The sequence below is a fragment of the Seriola aureovittata genome, chromosome 5 (assembly GCF_021018895.1).
Source record: "Seriola aureovittata isolate HTS-2021-v1 ecotype China chromosome 5, ASM2101889v1, whole genome shotgun sequence".
NCBI lineage: Eukaryota > Metazoa > Chordata > Actinopteri > Carangiformes > Carangidae > Seriola > Seriola aureovittata.
In genome coordinates this window covers 7,648,570-7,667,703 of record NC_079368.1, presented here as the reverse complement: position 1 = coordinate 7,667,703, position 19,134 = coordinate 7,648,570, and the positions used below count along the sequence as shown (strand labels likewise).

At 41.9% G+C, this 19,134-nt stretch overlaps 2 protein-coding genes across 3 annotated transcripts in view; one reads left to right on the top strand and one right to left on the bottom strand.

Moving 5' to 3' along the window:
- Positions 1-4,658: 4,658 nt before the first annotated feature.
- On the bottom strand, positions 4,659-8,061 carry lrrtm4l2 (leucine rich repeat transmembrane neuronal 4 like 2). The gene is made up of 2 exons (XM_056375478.1): positions 7,714-8,061; positions 4,659-7,268 (listed from the first exon to the last, which is right to left on the bottom strand). The coding sequence occupies exons 1-2, from the start codon at positions 7,766-7,768 to the stop codon at positions 5,647-5,649; spliced, it is 1,677 nt and encodes a 558-aa protein (XP_056231453.1). The 5' UTR covers positions 7,769-8,061; the 3' UTR covers positions 4,659-5,646.
- Positions 8,062-16,004: 7,943 nt separating this feature from the next.
- The window catches only part of LOC130170228 (leucine-rich repeat transmembrane neuronal protein 4), a 45,112-nt gene continuing 41,982 nt past the window's right edge, over positions 16,005-19,134 (top strand). The window contains exons 1-2 of one of the 2 annotated variants that reach the window (XM_056377425.1): positions 16,005-16,618; positions 17,118-18,652. In XM_056377425.1, coding sequence (XP_056233400.1) covers positions 16,588-16,618; positions 17,118-18,652 — 1,566 coding nt within the window. In that variant the 5' untranslated portion in view covers positions 16,005-16,587. Of the gene's footprint in view, positions 16,619-17,117; positions 18,702-19,134 lie in introns of both variants that reach the window. The other variant, XM_056377426.1, reaches the window with a different exon arrangement.

The window sequence follows — 19,134 nt, the reverse complement described above, 5'->3', positions numbered from 1 at the left end:
TGATTCTCAAGCCAAAAAAACATCAAATGACGAAACAGGATGATCATGACACTGCTTTTCATTATAATATTCATCCACTTCAGCTGATGGATCTTTGCTCTAATTAGCAAACAAGCTCTGCTGAAAATGTGGTTTTATTATTTATGCCACGCTGTCAGCTGTGCCAGACCGGTCGGTGCTGATGTTGTCACAGCTCTGTGGTTGCCAATAGAGGTCGATGGATGACACTGCTGCAGAGGGATCAGACAGGGCCCTGTAGGGGAAATCCCAGCCGCCACAAGGAGCAAGTTGTTAAAGGCAGTCAAACCCCAGTGATCCTACGGCAATCCATCGCCCATTCATTCCTGTGTAACCTGTGTTTTTTTTTCCTGCCCTCTAACAACCTTCACTGTGGAGTCTCGGTGGTAATAAAGATGGGTTTGGTACTTTTTATCTTTATTAGGGAGTTTCAAAGCGCCACGGCACTGGATGCCTCTGCTGTGCTAATGCCGCCATCACTCATGCCGTAGCAGAGAAGCCCACAGCGTTGAGCCTGAGGGACTTCTGTCAAAAGGAGGCCCTAAGCAGAAAAAACTTAATAAGAGCAATATTTTACAGCCGTTTATAATGGGAGTGTTTGTGGTTGTGCTTTTACACACAGTAACGTAGGAATCACAATACTTAGAGGTCTAAATATTTTAATTCAAATGTTTTGTTTGGGAGTCGAGTTTAATACCTGATCTACTTCCAAATGATCAGTCATACTGTGGTTTATTTCAGCTCCTCTTAGATTTAAAATAGCAACAATAGCAGTAGAAAGAATCTGGACAGGATGTGTACATTTCACATATTTTATTTATCATTATTTTTGTTCCACTTTTGTTGAGTCAGCTTGTCTGTCAGTCACATAGGCAGCTGTCAAATCACAAGACTGTCTTTGAGAGGAGAGTTTGAGTGGTATGCAGGGTGTATATGTGTGCATGTGTGTGTGTGTGTGCATGTGTGTATGTGTGTGTTTGTGTGTGTGTGTGTTTGTGAGGCTACCGAAGAGTGAAAATGTTTTTTCGCACAACTGAGCAACTTTCCTTTTTTAAACTCCAAAGTGGATCCTCGGTGGACAGCGCCAGTGTCTTTATTATAGGTACCATGGTGATGTTTTATTACTCAGGAAACCACAATATGACTAGGTGCACTGCTTATAAATCTTATACATTTAATTGTTGTTGACTTTTCGTTGATTTCCCTGGTGTGGGAGGCAGAGCTGTTGAAGGAATCAGGGGAAATAAATCAAAGAAACAATGAAACAACGAGGTAACATCTCAAAAGAAAGCACTATATTACTGTTACATCATACGGTCTGCATGAACATGTGTTAGCTACAAGACAACCTACCCTAGCTCTAAATCTGTGGCTACAAGTTCTATAAATATTACTTTAAATATAGCAGACATTTTGTCAAAAGGAAGTAAAAGTGCAGCTATGAAGGTCAAGCTGCTGGTTTTATGCTTCAGATGATTTCCTCATGTTAAATAAACCAAAGCTGCTCTGAGGTCACTTATCATGCATGAGAACATAACTCATAAAATGTAATATATCACATCGGATGTTCCCGGCTCTGGTAGTGTCATACAACACAGCTGAAAGGAATTTACTGTAATAGAAAGCTATTTTTTTTGTGAAAACCCTTGTGAATACTAGAAATACTAACACACACACACACACACACACACACACACACACACACACACACACACACACATAAAGATAAACATACTGACAGGACAGGACCATGCAATGAATACTTTTGCTGACGGATATAAGTTTTTACCTCCTACTGCTTTTATACGAAATGCAGAGCAATCAAATTTTTTTCTTTCTCATTAGGCATCCTGTATATGTTCAAGTTTCAAGTGAGTAATGAATTGGAAAGATGAAAGGAGAGAATATATTATCATACAAAATCATTTTCTTGGAGGTGATTTCAAAACTCTTTGTGGCGACACTCGAGCTACTGAGTGTCCTCTTGTCGGCGCAGTGGTGTTAGACTGCTTTTACAGCACTCAGAGGACTTTCTGACCACAACCACCACCACTTTCACTCATTTCCCCCCCCCCCTCCCTCCTCTGAGGGCTTACTGGGACACGTAACAAAAGCTGTAAAGCATTAGTATTCAAATGAATTTTACAGGTGACATACAGTGCACAAAAGGTGGAGTAACAAAGAAATCCTATTTTGGAGCACAGGATCAGGACAACTTTCTTTTTTTTTTTTAAACTCAAACTGTGACAACCGTCTTTGAATGCCTTCATACTTCACTGACTCTATTTGCAGCTGACGTTAATCATTTGAATTTAACGGCCTGGAACTCATTATTTTGACGAGCTTAAAGGTACTACATGTTGGACCCTTAAATTCATATAAGAGTAGATGTGATTCCAGTAGGTGTTAAAGAAAGAAAAAAGAAAGACAGAAAGTAAGACTATTTTGTCTGTTGAGCTCATTTTGTCCAATTTAAGATCTCTGGCTCGATCATCCTTGAAGAAATCCCTTCCAGTGGATGGTAGGATGATAAGTACAAAAGCAATAGAGAGTGCAATAATGAAATATGCTCATGGCATAGGAAAGAGCTGAAGGCATTTAGTCAACTTTGAAAACATTAGCATAACTGATTTGCTTGTAATTATTTCAAAAGAAATCTTTGGTCAAAGGAATTGTTCAACGTTTTGGGAAATTAACTTTCTTGCTGAGAGTTATATGAAAAGCTCAATACCACTCTTGTATCTGTAGGCAACATTTAATATGAAGCTACAGCCAGCAGCCGGTTAGCTTAGCTTAGCACAAAGACGCAGTGCATCAATCTAACGGGGGAAAGCAAATAAGATTAATTCCCTAAATGTTTATTACTTTAAATGACTTGGAAATCAGGCCATAAGGTAAAAAAGAAAACCTGTATTTGAGGTATTGACAATAAAACTCATATCATCACTGCTTTAAATATGCCTACCTTTCAAATTGCCAGCATAACCTTTGGCAAAGATGAACAGAGCGTTGCACACGTTACCCCAGAAAAGATCCCCAGTGAGAGATGTAAATCAAAATTTCATGCCTGCTAGTGAGGGCTGAGCGAATTACCCCACACAGAGAGTTTACAGGAAGCACAGAGAAAACATACAGCACTGGATGTTTTCAGGCACGATTTCACCGAACATGTTTCCCTCATCTGCTTCAAGTGCCGATTAGCTCAAAAAGGCATTTTTCATTTCTTGGAACATTTAGGCTGTGCCCCCCCTTTCTTTCTTCAAGATTTTTCCTGTGGAGTTTGCTCCTATTTGTGCATTGTTGTTCCAAGTCAATACTGTGTACAACCATAATTTTTCATCCAAACAACTGTCCTCAATAATGATCTGCAGGATGCAGACCACAGCTCGCTAATCAGCATTCTCTTCTACGCTACACAACACCAAAAGATTTCAAAACATGGCAAATTGCCTTTCATCAGTCACAATATGACAAATCAAACAGTAATTACAATATCTGACAAAATTAGATCAACAAATCATTTGTCGTGTTCAAATTACATTTTTCGGACGGCCTCGCAGATTTTCCTATCGGCCCTGAGAAGAAATTCATCATATATGAGAGTGCTGGAAACTAAATATATGGATATAAATTCGGTTGGCAGCATGCCTCCATGCCTGCCTGGAGGATGAAGAAAGCCTGAGTCATGTTGAGAAAGTGAGTTGTGGGAGATCATAAATCCATATCAGAACAACCTTTGACCAGACAGAAACTTTATACATACTACGGACGGGATGCGTGGACATGTTCAGGGCTGATAACAAGAAGGAAGCAAACGTCTGTTTACTTCACCAGAGGCCTAAGAAAATGACTAACAGCTGTGGGATAAATATGTGGTGGGCGAAAGAGTGTACTAAGCAGTGGATTATTGTTTTCAACAAGTCTCACACAGGGAAAAAACACCTTTTTGAAAGCTCTTAGGTGCGAACACCAGCAACGTCTAATCCTGCCTGGCTTAACACATCCACATATGTCCCCTGGTGCAGGTTAGTTTTCTCTCTTCACTGTGGGCAAGCGGGAAAAAAAGAAAGGAAAAAGAGGCAGAGAGAAAAGGAAGGAGGGGATGGGACAAGACAGCGCAAGGTGGGTGATATCTTCTTAATAGCATATCTACCTTGACCCGTAACACCCACCGTCCCTCAGTAGCCTGCTTCTATTCTCGCTTTCCTTTCACTGCACATGAGCAATATTTCCAAACTGACAGAGAATTCATGGTGATATAAAAGCAGAGATTTCTAATCTGTTTTCGGTCTCAGGGACTGGAGTGTCTTTTTGTCCAATGGACGAGCAAAGAATGACATCGCCCACTTGGGCTCCACTTGCACTAAAAGCAGACATGTGGCCCCCTACCCTCAGTTTGAAGAGTGTAACACAGATGCAATCGATACTGGTGTCGATACCGGAGTGCCAGGAGAGGATAGAAGTGAAGAGAGCCAGAAAACAAGACACGTAATGGAAAACATGTCAGCTCCCCTCGCGTGCAGCAGCAAATCCAATGAAATGTATTAACATCTCGAGCACAATGCATGGACAGAGAGCGATTTCTCCTTCTCCATGTGATGCAGCAGTCATCGATTTTCTCATCACACACACAATTTTTCATCAATTGTCAGTGTTTCTTTTAATTATACAGTCATTATCACACAGAATGCCTAGTACCCATATTATGTCTTTACACAAACAATGCATAATCATAATGATAGGAATAATCAATACAAAATTTGTTATGAAAATCAACATTATCACTTCAGCTGGACCTGGACAGGTTTGTACAACTTGGAAAATATCAGTCCTGAGATAAGACTTTTGAGATAGGGATAATCTGTTTGTGTGGTTTGAACCACACTGAACCATAATGCATATTTTTCTGTCAATTAGAACTGATCGTTTTACAGGCGAGAGAAGCACCTTAAGTAAGGAGAATGAATTCATGCAAAAGACCTCAGGACAAGATCCTCTCTCGATAATTGTTCCTCCATTTTTTTGTGGTAGTGCTACTTCTAATCACAGCACTACAGTAGTATGTCAAATGCAAATCAGGTTAACTGGACAAATGGTGTCTGTAACTCTGTAACTCTTCCAACCAGAAGTCAGAAAATTATCAGATCATCGCCATGACGCACTCAAACACACATACACTCAAAGATGCACACATACAATATACCCTAAATGCTTTACAAGCTACATAATAAAAAAAACAGAACTAGCAAGTAAAAAGTGGCTTTGTTGGTTCGTATTAGATGGCGATCTAGGTTGACTAAGAATATGGTCAGTCTCTGCAGAGCTGACTCCTACTACTGTAGCAGAGGTCCCGTTGTTACGTGAAATCGTACACAGCTAACCTGGCTGACCCCGCCACTGTTCCCGTGTCAGTCAGGGTGATAATTAGCTCTCTCCAAATATATCTCTCCGTTCCTGTCTTCTTTTCGGTGCACATAATTATATTGTACTATGCCCCCAAGTATTTTCTTCAGTGCTGCAGAATCTATCATCTCACATTAGAGATAAAGCCACTTAATCCCGTGGAAAAACCAGTTACCTCTGCTTAGCAATTGCACTTTTTAGTCTCTTTATGGTGGAGTGGGCAGCTCAGACCTCACATTCTATGGATCCTGATATGGTGCACGTGCACGGCCTTGTCTCATTCACCAAGGAGTCCATAGTCTCTGAGTTTGAGTGGTAGCTCAGATAGTACTCTTGCAACTGAGAGTTAAGATCCTGCTCCTGCTTGCGGGCCTTTTTCCTGCGCTTATGGTTGACTGAGTGCTGCTGCAGCTGCCTCATGGTGTTGGGGTAGTGCCTCCACGAGACATAAATAACCAGAAGGATCAATGACACTGACAGGAACAGGGCTACGCTGCCTGCAATGATTTTATGGAAAGCCATATGTTCAAACTGTGGCTCAGGGATAAACGATGTTGGGGGTTCAGGGGAGATGAGTGTTGTAGAGCTCATGGATGTGGACTCTGTTGTTTTTCTGTCTGTCCAAATAGGATGAACAGTTGAGGGGGTTAATCCCTGCGCAGGGGGATCGCTATGAGTCAGGTCTGTAAAACCAGAGGGAGAGGGGTGAGGTGAGACATTCACAACTTGGGCTGGTGTCAGAAGGATGAAAGCCGTGGTTGTGAACACATTCGACATTGCCACACACGTCGAGTGGTTTCTCACTACGTCCACGACTCGTTCTCCCTGCACAGACTTGGGACTGCTGCATATCATGCTAATGTCTTTGGAGTCTCTGAAGGTTTTGAGCCAGGCCATGAGAGGGCAGATGCTGGGGCTGCAGTCCCAAGCGTTGCCGGCCAGGCTGATGGTGGTCAGGGAGGTCCACGCTGCCACGGCCTCCACAGGCACACTGCTCAGCTTGTTTGATTCAAGGTTGAGCATTTGTAAGTTTGGCATACACTGGAAAACAGCTGGGTCCAACATTTGGATTTCATTCCCTGACAAATCCAATTTCTGCAGTTTGTGCCAAGTCCAAGGCACACCTTGACTGATGGATCGTATGCGGTTCCACTGCAAATAAAGAGCTTGGAGGTCGGTTAGGCGTGGAAAAATGAAGAAGTTAATCCTGGAAAATTGATTGTGCTCTAAATGAAGCTCTTTCAACTTGAACAGGCCTAAGAACGTTGTACGGGTGAGGCTCCGCAAGCGATTATAACCCAAGTCCAGAAACTCCAGGCTGCGGCATTCCAGAAAGGTGCGAATGAGGATCTGTTTCAGTCCATTAGATCGAAGGTGGAGATTTTGTAGCTTGCGAAGACCATAAAAATGTCCCGGTTGCAGATACTGCAGCTGATTGTAGGATAAGTCCAGGTTTCGTAGGTTTGGTATGGCGCTGAAGGTGTTATTGTGCAGATGGTTTATCTTGTTGGAGCTGAGGATCAGTTCCTTCAGCCTGCGCACACCATGGAAGGCTAAAGCATCTATTGCATTGATAGAGTTGTGGTCCAAGTAAAGCCAAATGAGCTGATTGAGATGAGCGAACTGGTAAGGCAACAGAACCAACAAGTTGTTATAACGCATAGACAGACCCTGGCATCCCGTGGTGATGTTTTCTGGGATGTCTTGGAAGATGCCAGACTCGCAATAAACAATCTTCCCTTCGCAGCGGCAACTCACAGGGCACATCCGCTCCCCCTTGCTGAGCAGCAGCAAAGCAGCTGCCTGCAGAAGAAGACATGATACCCTCCAGTCCAACATCACCGAACCTGTTGGGGGTAGAGTGGGGCACAGGCAATCAAAGGGATGCTTTGGTTTTAGAAAATGTGTGCTCAGAGACCTTTTAAATAAGTAAAGGTGAGAAATGTCTTCTTCAAACAGGAGATCATGTAGTGAGGAGCAGTTTGGGGTCTGATGTCTGAGACACCAGACCTGCTTCATGAAGAATTGATGACAAGAGTCTGACGTTTGCCACTTTAAAGGTATGTAGCCTATATGAGAACATATTCAGTCACAGGGAAACGTGGAGGAAAACGGGAATTTCATTCAAGTCAATCATTAAATAAAAGAGCAGATTCTTTACATGTCAGAAATTCAGTTTAGGAACTAATGAATATGTCAGTGTGGAAACTGATTATAGCTGTCGCCTTTGCTGCGAGGAGCATTAAGATGGAGAAACTGTGTCACTAAATAGTGAAGAACATAACGACTTACCCATCGTTACTGAGGGAAGGAGTAATCCTCTGAAACAAATGGATAAAGAGCACATTAAACTGCCCTCAGATGAGGAAAATCGCAGTTCATGCAGCCCCAGAGTCGGTCCGCATACTGAGCATCACTTATGTCTTCAATTTGAGGAGAAAATCAAATAAAGGCAAGTTTTTTTTTCCGCAGCGGTCCGACACCCCCTGATCTCCGTCTGACGCTCAGAAATAGGACGCCTTCACACTTGGGTCGTAGTTGGAGCCGCCGCTGTAGTTCAGCCCGCTGTGTGCGCAATAACCCATTTGAGCGCCAAACGCCTGATGCACACAATCCTCTGGTCCATGCAGTCTGTCTGTCTCTCTCCCTCCTCTCTTCCTCTATGTGCTCCTACACCCCCCCCCCCCAATCTCCCCACCTCTCCTCCCCCTTTTCTCCTCTCTCAGAGGCGTAGGCGTCTTTAAGCACACATAAGAGCTTATAAATATACTTTGTATACCAAGCATGTAAATTCGCCCGTTATCTGATCAATTAATTCAACATTTTCTCAATTTTAATTCTCGTTTTGTAGAGCCCTCTATGAATTCTAAAAGTTGGTGGTTTTACATACGTGTGTGTACGTGTGTGTGTGTGTGTGTGTGTGTGTCTCTATCTCTGTATGTGTGTGCGTGCACAGCAGCCCTAACAGTTGCATTTTGTTATGTTATTTCGTCAGATTTCAGTTTATTTGCTTATAATCCGAATCCAAGCATGACCCCAGGGGCTACAGCAAAAGATGGTATCAAACACTGTGTAATAATACACACTGTTGACCATGATGAATATTTCCCTTATCTAAACAAGAGGGTGGCATGATCCAAATCCGCTCATTAATGAATTAATTCATTAACGCTTTCAGTCATTCGTTAAGAAACAACAGGAAGTTGGTTAATCAGGATTTTCGGTCCCTGTCTCAGTAGCTTGTTTAAAGGATAATTATGGAACAGCTTGAAGGTGATGTTGACATACAGCATCCGTCCACGCTCTCGAGCAGCAGGGGGAGTTAATGTAGATAAACAGTTAACACCTCTCAGTGTCTGGAGATGCTGCTGAAGAGGTGGCAAACAATAGGATTATTGGTATTCAAATGACTGGCGCTTATGAAGTTGGCAGTCATCAGACAGCGGGGGGTGGGGGGGGCATGCTTAAAGCAGGAGGAGATAGGGATACCTGTAATTCTGTGGCCATTTCATACTCATTTTTCATCCTTTGCTCATTCTGCTTTGAACAGACATTCATCACTTTGAACACAACAGTGTGGAAATCAGCATATCTGACTGCACAGCACTGGAGAGTCTGAATTGTAATGTGTGGTAACAGCAACCTCTTGTGCACGCAGAGAGAAATGCCCTGCTTTACGAGCTGCTGACATTGATCAAGACTTCACTGAAGATAAGAGCGAAATCAGCCTCCAGATTACCTGTGGTCACGACGAGATGAGCTAATGAATTCATGTCAATATTTAGCTACGAATGTGGTAATATCGTAGGTCAAACAAGATTTCCTCTGATGCCTGCGGATTGCATTAAGGAGAAATGTATTCATGAAAATCTGCTCCATGAGCACCACAGCAGGGGTGAATCTGAGAGGTGTGAAAATGAGCCATTCTGTTAAGATAATACCTCTCAGATTTATAGTAGCACATTTTGCAATTGAGTGTCAAACTAAATCTGCTCCTTAGAGGATGTGCTACCTCACACGTGTCTTGGGAGATCACGTTATTCAAGAAATGTGCATCTAAAGGATGGGGAAAACGTGCTGCTTGACAATGATGCTGTCAGGAGAGGCCACTCTGCAACGTTTAGGCAGAAGAACACTGTGTGGTGGTTTCTGCACAGAGAAAGAAGCCTGTAGCGCTCGGTGAAGGAGGCGGTGCTGCACTGACTGCCAGTGATCATGTGTCACCTCCTAAATTAGTTTATCAGCTGGTCTTATCTTGTATATGAAAAATAGAAAACGACTATGTATGCACACCGGCCGCTTCTTGAAAGTGACAATTGACAATGTGATCAATCTCCGACAGGTGACAGCTACTATCTTCTGCCAATGACACAAGGAATATCGAGCTGTGAAAGTGGATAATACATCACGACTTGATAGGCGGCACAAATAACCTGTTCCATTAAGAGAAATCAAAATACGACCTTTAGTAAAGTTACAGCAGGAGCTTACGGACAGCTGGATTTTGAATGTCTGCATGTAAAGTGGCTGGTTTAAGGCCTGCCATGCTGCAAATACAGTATGCACTACACACTGTACTGTGTCTGCATTTCTTCTCACTGCTATCAATATTTCCACACAGATGGAGTAGAGATGGACTGATAGATTTATTCATCTTCCACTGACCTTATACTCTCCTCACTGAGCCGCTATTCTCCACAAAGTGTCTGTCAGATCAGAAGGTGCAGGCATGTCACCCAACTAAAACCACTGCGGTAAGCAAACAGCAGATTATCATCCATGCTTATCTTTTCAAAAATGTCTTTCAAGATATTTGAAATATCTAAGATGGAAGGTAATCTCTCGATAGAAGTCGGTGGCTTGAGAGTTTTCTTGAGAGATGTGGGTGACAACAGAGTAATCCACAAAAACCTTCTCCGTGTTATGTGTAAATGTGTTTTAATGTTGTTTTAATATTGTGCTACTATCAGACAGGGTACACATTGTAAGACTGCCAGTGTGTGTGTCTGTGTGTGGGGGCTTTTCAGAGCATTACGTCGCTCATGCAAATACATGACTTTCACTCACTCAATCTTAGGTGCTTCATTAAAATTTTATTTTGCACATAAAGAACAAACAGCATGGGAACAAGCAGCCGGCACTCTGAACATAATCAACAGTAAAATGAAAGAGTATAACAGAAGAATAAACAGCCAGGAAGCTTAAAAAAAAAAGTCATTACATGGTTGTTTATTAGATGTGTCAGTGCACATAAATTATAATAATAATAAAAAAAAAAAGAACAAACATGTGGTTTCTAATCACAAATTCAAGAAGGAAGTTTTTTATTTACTTTTATTTATTTGTGTGATATTTACACATAAGGATATTTGTGTCACACTGACGGATCTGCCATTTGGAAGATTATTAATCTAAATTCAAATCTATAATGATTCAAAGCCGGGTGGAGTTTCAATTTTAGGTGACAGCCATCTCTGGATCTCCTGCTAAACTTGACGAACTTGATGTTTTTGAACCACCAACTTGGTTAGGGTTGATAACCCCACCTCTTTATCTAGATAAAGTTCCTTTGTTAACTAAAAGGAATTTTGTACCAGGAACCAAAGCAATTGAATATTTTAATAAAAAGAGGTCAATGTAGAATGGCCTGGCAAATAAATGCACCACTGAAGCTATAAATCTAACATGACGTGAACTTGATTACTTTGAAATAATGTGAGAAATACGTTCATTGAAGCTTTGATGATTTTCTGACGCAGTATCAGTGAAAGGTTGCATCAAGTTTGGTTTAACCGTGCAGTGCGTTATTTTTCAGATTTGCACAGGCAGTAAATTCATGCCCTGCTTTACATGAAGATGTACTTAAGTGTGTGTTTTGGGACATACCTCTAAGCCTCTCCTGCCCACGTAACACAAAAGATATGACCGCCAGGACCGAATCATGTCTCCTCATTGGCTTTACTTTCTCACATTTCTCATTTAAACCCAAAAGTTACAGGAAATGCTGTATGTCATTTTTGCAATGTTTTTAATAGATCCTAAATAAATGTTATATTACCTGTTGTGTTTCTTCCTGTTGGAGTAGAAGCAGATCGTGTACAGTGCTATGCTATCATGATACATTATATATGAGGAAATGTACAAATGAACAAACAGAGTTGCAAACAAAGAACATTTACATCTGCGATGCAGGAAACTGCTCATTTTGCAGGAACCTATCAGGTATTATGGTTGTTTGACTCTGGATTTAAATATAGAACCCATCCCATTATCATCATTTCTATAATGCATCACCAACGGATCCTAGACTTCCTGGCAGAAGTGTTTTTCTTTATGCATGAAAGTGGTATTTGAGAAGGTAGACTAACAATATAAAGACTTGGTCTCATCATCATTTTCTGTTGAATGTTGCTGGAGAAAGGACTCTGAAGAGAACTGGTTCAACCTTTGGAAGAATGGTGTTTTAATGGTGGTTTAATGGTGATTTCAACCACCTCTCTCATTAACATCTTGAATGTTGTAACACCTCGGCTGCTGGTGTTTCTGAATATGAATCGGTCTTAAGAGACAAGATGTTTGTAACACATCCAAAGAAAATAGTCGCCTAAAATAAAACAGAATAAGAATCATCATTTCAATCCTTATTTCAAGTGCTTTGACTTTAGTCCAGCTGTAGTTTCTAAGAGAAGAAGTTTTATTTAAAATATGAATTTTGTGGGTAAATCTTAAGGAAATAACTTCAACTTCATATAATCAAAGTCAATATATAAACCTTTCTATAACAAAAGAGAAGCAGTATGCAACACTTTCTTTTTTTCTGTTTGGAGTCGTAGTAGCGATAGGGGCTCAAGTGCCAGATGTTTTGGAACAAGCCTTTTTATATACAGTCTATGGGACCAGCCCTCTGTATTTACCTGCTGCTTTGAAATTTTGTATGAGTAATTCGCAGGGTAATGCAAGTTACACATTTAGAAATCAGGGTCAGTGTAAATACAACCTGCTTCACCACTCTTTTAAGTCTCTCTTTGTCCTAATTATTTTACTATTTATGCATTTCTACACCCTGTTTCTGTGGGATTCATTATGCTGCAAAAAAGCAGGTCCTTCCCTTGCTGTATTATTCAGGGCTCAGTCAGTCACAGACAGTCATTAAAGTTTCATAGGAAGCAATTTGGTGCCTGAGTTATTTGCAAAGTGAGGTGAGTGCATATGGTGGTACTATACCTTTGTTGTTTATGGCCTGGTTTTCTCTGCTTTTCATGCCATTCTGTTCTCTTACGGGGTTAATTTTTACTCGATGACACCTGAGGGAGCATTATCAAACACTACCGACAATCATTAAAGAGTCAGCACATCACAAAATCTAAAACACAAGTCCTTTTATTTGACAAATGTTTCAACAAGCTGTCACATCTCAGTTGTTAGTCTGAAAAAAAAGCCAGAAAAGATTCACGTTGGTAGAGTCAAAAGAAGTTGAGGTAGTGATATTCTTTCCAGTGTTGAAAGTTGACTATAAATATACTGTGAAACTCAATTATTGATCCATGGCAGTTCTGCATTGCTCGCATATGCCAGTTATACCAAATACCCCAAAAAAGCTGAATGAAATGTGAAAGTGGGTCATGTCAGATTTGTTCGACAATATAAACAGACCATAGGGAATTTACAAGAACTCAGCATGGCATGATTGCACAGTAGCTGCGTGCAGTGATTTTTAACCATGGGATTACAACAGGAGATAACACGTTTTGTTCATAGACAAATCTTTTTATTTATTTATTTCCGTATATCATCAGAGATTTAACAAGATGCAAACCAAAATAACCACTACTTTGTTTGTGGATAAGGAGAAAAGAGACCAAGAGGAGAAAAGTCATGACAGACAGCACTAGAATTGTACAGTATATTTTGAAATTATAACCAGTTTTCAACCATGAATATATGAACATAATTGTGTATAGTGGGAACTTAATGGAGGACAGGGATAAAGTGTCATTACCATATACTCATTTATGCACTATAGAGTTCATTAGAGTTCACACTTCTTTTAGTTCATTTGATCATCTGAAATTATTCACTCATAATTTGAAAACATGATTCTTGATCTCTCGAAAGCTGCCAACACAGATCGCTTGATGGATTATCTGTGTATGAGTTCAAATGGAATGTTTTTTTTGGGGCTTTTTGTGCCTTTAATGGACAGGACAGTAGAGAGACAGGAAATGGGGAGGCAGAGAGAGGGGGAATGACACGCAGGAAAGGGCCGTCCAATGCGGGAGTCGAACCGGGGGCCGGCTGCAGCGAGGACTGTAGCCTCTATATATGGGGCGCCTGTGTAAGCCACTGCGCTATGCGACGTAGTAGTTTGATTATTGTACATGAATACATGTACTCCATGCTACTATTCAAAGGCATAACCCTGGCACGGCTCCATTCTCGGGCCACTGCTCTTTCTAATTTACCCTTCAATGCTGCCGACAAAATAATACACTTTTTACACACAAGTCTCATTTTACACAACATTATAGGGGTACTTATTGTATAACTAAAGCCTTAGAGAAGCTGTTGCACGAACAAACTGCAGAAAATCTGTAGCACTCAACATGCCTCTGTGTTCTGTGAAGATGTAGTTTTAGATTAATCGATGTATTTTGTATTATCTCTTTTATTTTACGCTTGTGTACCATATGGAGTCACACTTGAGTCTAACAAAAGATTAATGAATTAATAAAATTCAGTTCATGTTCAACAATGCTTGGTTTGGAATTATCACAGAATCTTTTAATGGCACATGAGTGTAACGCACACTGAAAGATATGCTACACTGAAAGCTTGTACAGTGTACTGGGTAGTAGTTTGACATTCTTCCAGTCACCTTGGTTTGTGTGTGTGTGTGTGTGTGTGTGTGTGTGTGTGTGAGAGAGAGAGAGAGACAGAGAGAGTGGGAGAGAGAGAGCAGCTAGCTTCCTGCCCTGTCCTTCAACTCCAGTTAGCGGATTGATCTAACAATGGGAATTAAATCAGTGAATGCCACTGAAGTGCTAGATGCATCAGTTTTATTTTTGTTTCCACCGATTTCTTTGTCACAAACTATTTGCAATTTGAGCTCAAATGTTCATTATCATCCATTACCAGTAATTACGCTACTCATTAAGTACAGAGGCAGAGGGACCCATTAGAAGTGATGGTTTTGACCCTGACTCAAAGTCCCATTATGAGGTCCTGAGAGCACCCTTTGTTTACGCATGACGCATAGCAGAGTCAATATGTAACCATGAATAGAGAAGAAAAAAACCCTGCGCTTTCTTAACTTTTTTTGGCATGAATTAAATATGACATTTAAAACCAGATAAATGGGATAAGAACATACACGCCTTTAAACCCATCTGTTGTTTTCCTCTCTATGCTGAATTCACACCACCTGTCAGAGGTTTCTAAATACCATTTTGACATTACATTATTTCAGGTTAATTTTCAAAGTCAGCAAATATAAGAAAGCAACATGGCCAACATCTGGATCCCATAGACGCCAGAGTAGACAATGTACATGTTTTTCTTGCTTGTTACTGTGCTTTATGGTAACACAAACCAATAGGCTTAACAAGCTGACCTTTTCATGACAGGCCCACCTGCCTATGAAGCACTAATTAAGAATCATATTAACATCTGAGATTTTGCCAACAGTTCCTTAGATATAGGCACAGATGCAAAGTAAAAGCAAGGGGGAGCTGCTGAAGTTAGTGGGGGGCAGTAGTGGTTACAATTACACTTTGCAGACAGGAGATGGTAATTGGCTAATTGGCTATCAATTAATGCAATAAACTATAGGCAAGTGGCACAACAACAGTAAAACATAATAATAGGCTACAATAGGAAATTGACTTGATTATCAGCGAAGGAAATAACTAAGTGCATTTACTTTAGTAATATAACAAAGTTAAAGTTAATTTTTACGTATGCTTACTTTACTTAAATATTTCAATTTTATGCTGCAATGCCTAGTTTACCTACCTAATATTGTAAGAAGACAATATTTCAGTCATCTACATGTATTTGACATAGTTAATAGTTATTTGTAGATTAAGCTTTTAGAAATATGATGAACCTTTATAAAATCAGCTTGACCACCTGCTGCAGCATTGCAAATGCTCCATAGATGTTAATGTCAGTAATAATGTTCCAACAGTATATTAAATATATAACATTAAATAGGGCCATTCTGTATGAGTACTTCTACTGTTGAGGCTTATTCATGTGTGGCTGTAATGAAAATATAGGTAATAAAAGTCACAGACATTTCTCAGCTCCCTGGTAAATTGTAATTTCGTGGTATTTAATCCTGAAAATGTCCTAATAGGCTGCTCAGGAGCGTTGGACTGTGTATCTTCACAAATATTTAAATGCAGAGCAAACAGTCTTCCCATTCCCCTGCTTTAATTGATATGCAGCCTCTGTACCTGAGGACAATGAAGTCTACTTTAGTGAAAGCTGCGGAGAGTCACTCAGTGACCAGGAGAGGGCATCTCAAGTCCTGAAACGAGCGCCAGTGAGCTCAGTCAGATCCTACCCCAACATCATTCCTGTTGCTATACAACTGATTTATTCTTGATGCCACGGTCATCGGGTTTAATCCACAGCAGACTGCGCCTTTTTCCTCCCACTGTCCACATCTGAATTGAGACACATCCAACTTGTCGGCTTCGGACCTCAGTTTATTCCTCTCAAATTTCTTCACTTGGTGGGTTTCCTGTCTCTTTTCTGCCACTACTTCACCTAGACTCAACAATTGGCGACTCGGCTGTTACACTGTAGGTTATTTTACAGCCTCGCAAAACGCGCTAAACAATGTCGTTCTCGTGAGGAGACAAGCTTGAGTGCGTCCAACCAAGGGCTTTGTGAGGTGGCGGTCAGAAATATGCATTATCAAGCTCATGTTGTGCGGTAACGTGGGAAACTACTGGCAGAGGCTGATGCACACCTTCTGGAGCCACTCTCATCTCCGACAGGTGTGCGGCGGCTGTGCGCAAAGCGGATCTGGCTGCGGCGCAAAGTGCGTGTGTTTTCCGTGCAGACAGGCGTCCTGGGTGCTTGTCCAACTATCTGGACAAAACGCCGAGTGCGTCTAACATGTGGACGTGGAACGGCTGCAACAGAGAGCCCTGAAACATGAGGAGGAGCCGTCACCGCGCAAATATGGGTATGTAGACTGTTCTGCGAGGTACTTAAAGCCTTCCTTTCTGCGCAAAGTCTTTAGTCGTTTGCCAATTACAATTCACTTAAAGCTAATGTTCCTGGTGTCTTTGCCCCCCTTCGGTGTATGAATGATGACTGCAGGCTGTGGGATCTGAAGGAGCCTTTCCTCTCAACAACTATTTGACAGATAATTCCTGATGCATGTGGTTCTCAATCACCTTTTCCATGTCTCGAGAACATGACTTTGACTGGGATAATGGATGTAAGTGTGGGTGTGTGTGTTTGTGTGTGTGTGTGTAGATTTGCCAGGGATGCAAATGAAGAAGGCTGCAAATAACCCACTCTGTTATCAAATGCCTGAGAACACAGTATGGGTGATAATGTTTTTTTCCTTAATTCATTTCTATTTTATTCAGCTGTGCCTCATTCCGGTCTGTGCTTATTGGTTCTGTTTGCTCCATGTTTAATGCTCTGAGATCTGTCACTTTTCTGTGTGTCTGCAGGACTTCCAGTGCTTTTCAGATGGCTTGTATTCACAGTGGTGGTGCCCGCCTGGTTGCTTGCCGCTCCAAGCGCCATCCGTGAGCGTCCCTGCCCCCAGAGCTGTAGATGTGATGGGAAAATAATATACTGTGAATCCAATGCCTTCCGTGACGTGCCCAGCAATGTGTCTGTAGGCACACAGGGCCTGTCCCTGCGTTACAACAGCCTGGTGAACCTCAGAGCCCACCAGTTTGCAGGGCTGAGTCAACTAGTTTGGCTCTATCTCGACCATAATTACATCAACGCTGTGGATGGCCAAGCTTTCCATGGGATACGGAGGCTGAAAGAACTGATTCTCAGCTCGAATAAGATCACGCAGCTAAAAAACAACACTTTCCACGACGTTCCGAATTTACGCAATCTCGACCTTTCCTACAATAAACTGCAGGTTCTCCAGCCTAACCAGTTCGTGGGTCTACGGAAACTGTTGAGTTTGCACTTGAGGTCAAATTCCTTAAAAACTGTCCCGATGCGAGTTTTCCTTGACTGCCGCAACCTGGAGTTTCTTGATATTGGCTACAACAGGCTACGGAGCCTCACACGTAATGCCTTTGCAGGACTCCTTAAGCTCATCGAGCTTCATTTGGAGCACAACCAGTTCTCAAAGATAAATTTTGCTCATTTCCCTCGCCTGACTAACCTGAGGGCGCTCTATTTACAGTGGAACCGTATCAAACTGCTAACCCAGGGCCTGCCATGGATGTGGACTTCCTTGCAAAAGCTGGATGTTTCAGGAAATGAACTCCAAGTGCTGGACCCGAGTACATTTCAATGCCTCCCAAATCTCCAGACACTTAATCTGGACTCCAACAAACTCAGCAATGTGTCTCAGCAGACGGTGGAGGCTTGGATCTCGCTCACCACCATCAGTCTGGCTGGCAATTTGTGGTACTGTAACCCCAACATATGTCCCCTGGTGGCCTGGCTCAAGGCCTTCAAGGGTAACAAGGAGTCCACTATGATTTGTGCTGGCCCTAAGGAGGCGCAGGGAGAGAAAGTGACAGATGTGGTGGAGACGTATAACATTTGTACAGCAACGCCGGCTCCTATCCCCTCAACAACATCGCCCCTCACTCCAGCATTTCAGCCCAAGCTGCTGCCTCTCCCCACACAGTCTGTGGTGGATAAGAAGCTGATCTGGAACATGACAGCGTCCCCGACTCCTTCCGAGGCCTCCCCCACCATCCCCTTGCCAGAGTATGTGTCCTTCCACAAGATCATAGCTGGTAGCGTGGCCCTCCTCTTATCTGTGGCTATAATTCTACTGGTTATCTATGTCTCATGGAAGCGCTATCCCAGCAGTATCAAACAGCTTCAGCAGCGCTCGGCGGTTAAAAAGCGCCAGAAAAAGGCACGGGAGACTGAGCGCTCCCTTAACTCACCGCTGCAAGAGTACTATGTGGACTACAAGCCTTCACACTCAGAGACTATGGATGTGCTGGTTAATGGGACAGGACCTTACACATACACCATCTCAGGCTCCAGGGAATGCGAGGTATGACCGTTGCCCTCCAAAAATCCATTTCCACTGCGAGGCATGAGAGGTAAATTTTCTAACAATCTGCGGAGAAATCTACTGTTTTTTCTCCTCTGCTCTGCTCTTGTCTGTTTTGTTTTTTTCGGGATAAGGAAGTAAAGGTCGGTGCATGGTGACTTGTTTTGCAATATGCTGGGTTTGTTCAGTTCCATATGATTACCCAGCTGTTGTTCTGAATCATGCAGTTTTATTGCTAAAATATGATTCCCATTAGTTGAAACTGCAGTGGCAGCTCCTCTCCCTGCATAACTTACATACAGCAAGATGCATTATACACAGAGTAGGTTCATCTTTCATTCCTGACACAAAAGAGCCCATTGATGAATCTATGTATTATCAGCCAGCCTGTTATTTATTTATTCACAAATGGCTCGCAGTCCTGAACGAAGTAATAAAAATTTATTAGATCAAGTCACTGTGCAGGTGGTCCTCTCCTATCC

Excerpts from the sequence above, each read along its gene's own strand:
- lrrtm4l2 (XM_056375478.1), bottom strand. The coding sequence starts at position 7,768 with ATGTGCTCTTTATCCATTTGTTTCAGAGGATTACTCCTTCCCTCAGTA. Across the intron at positions 7,269-7,713 it reads CCTTCCCTCAGTAACGATGG|GTTCGGTGATGTTGGACTGG; the intron begins GTAAGTCGTTAT and ends TACCCCCAACAG.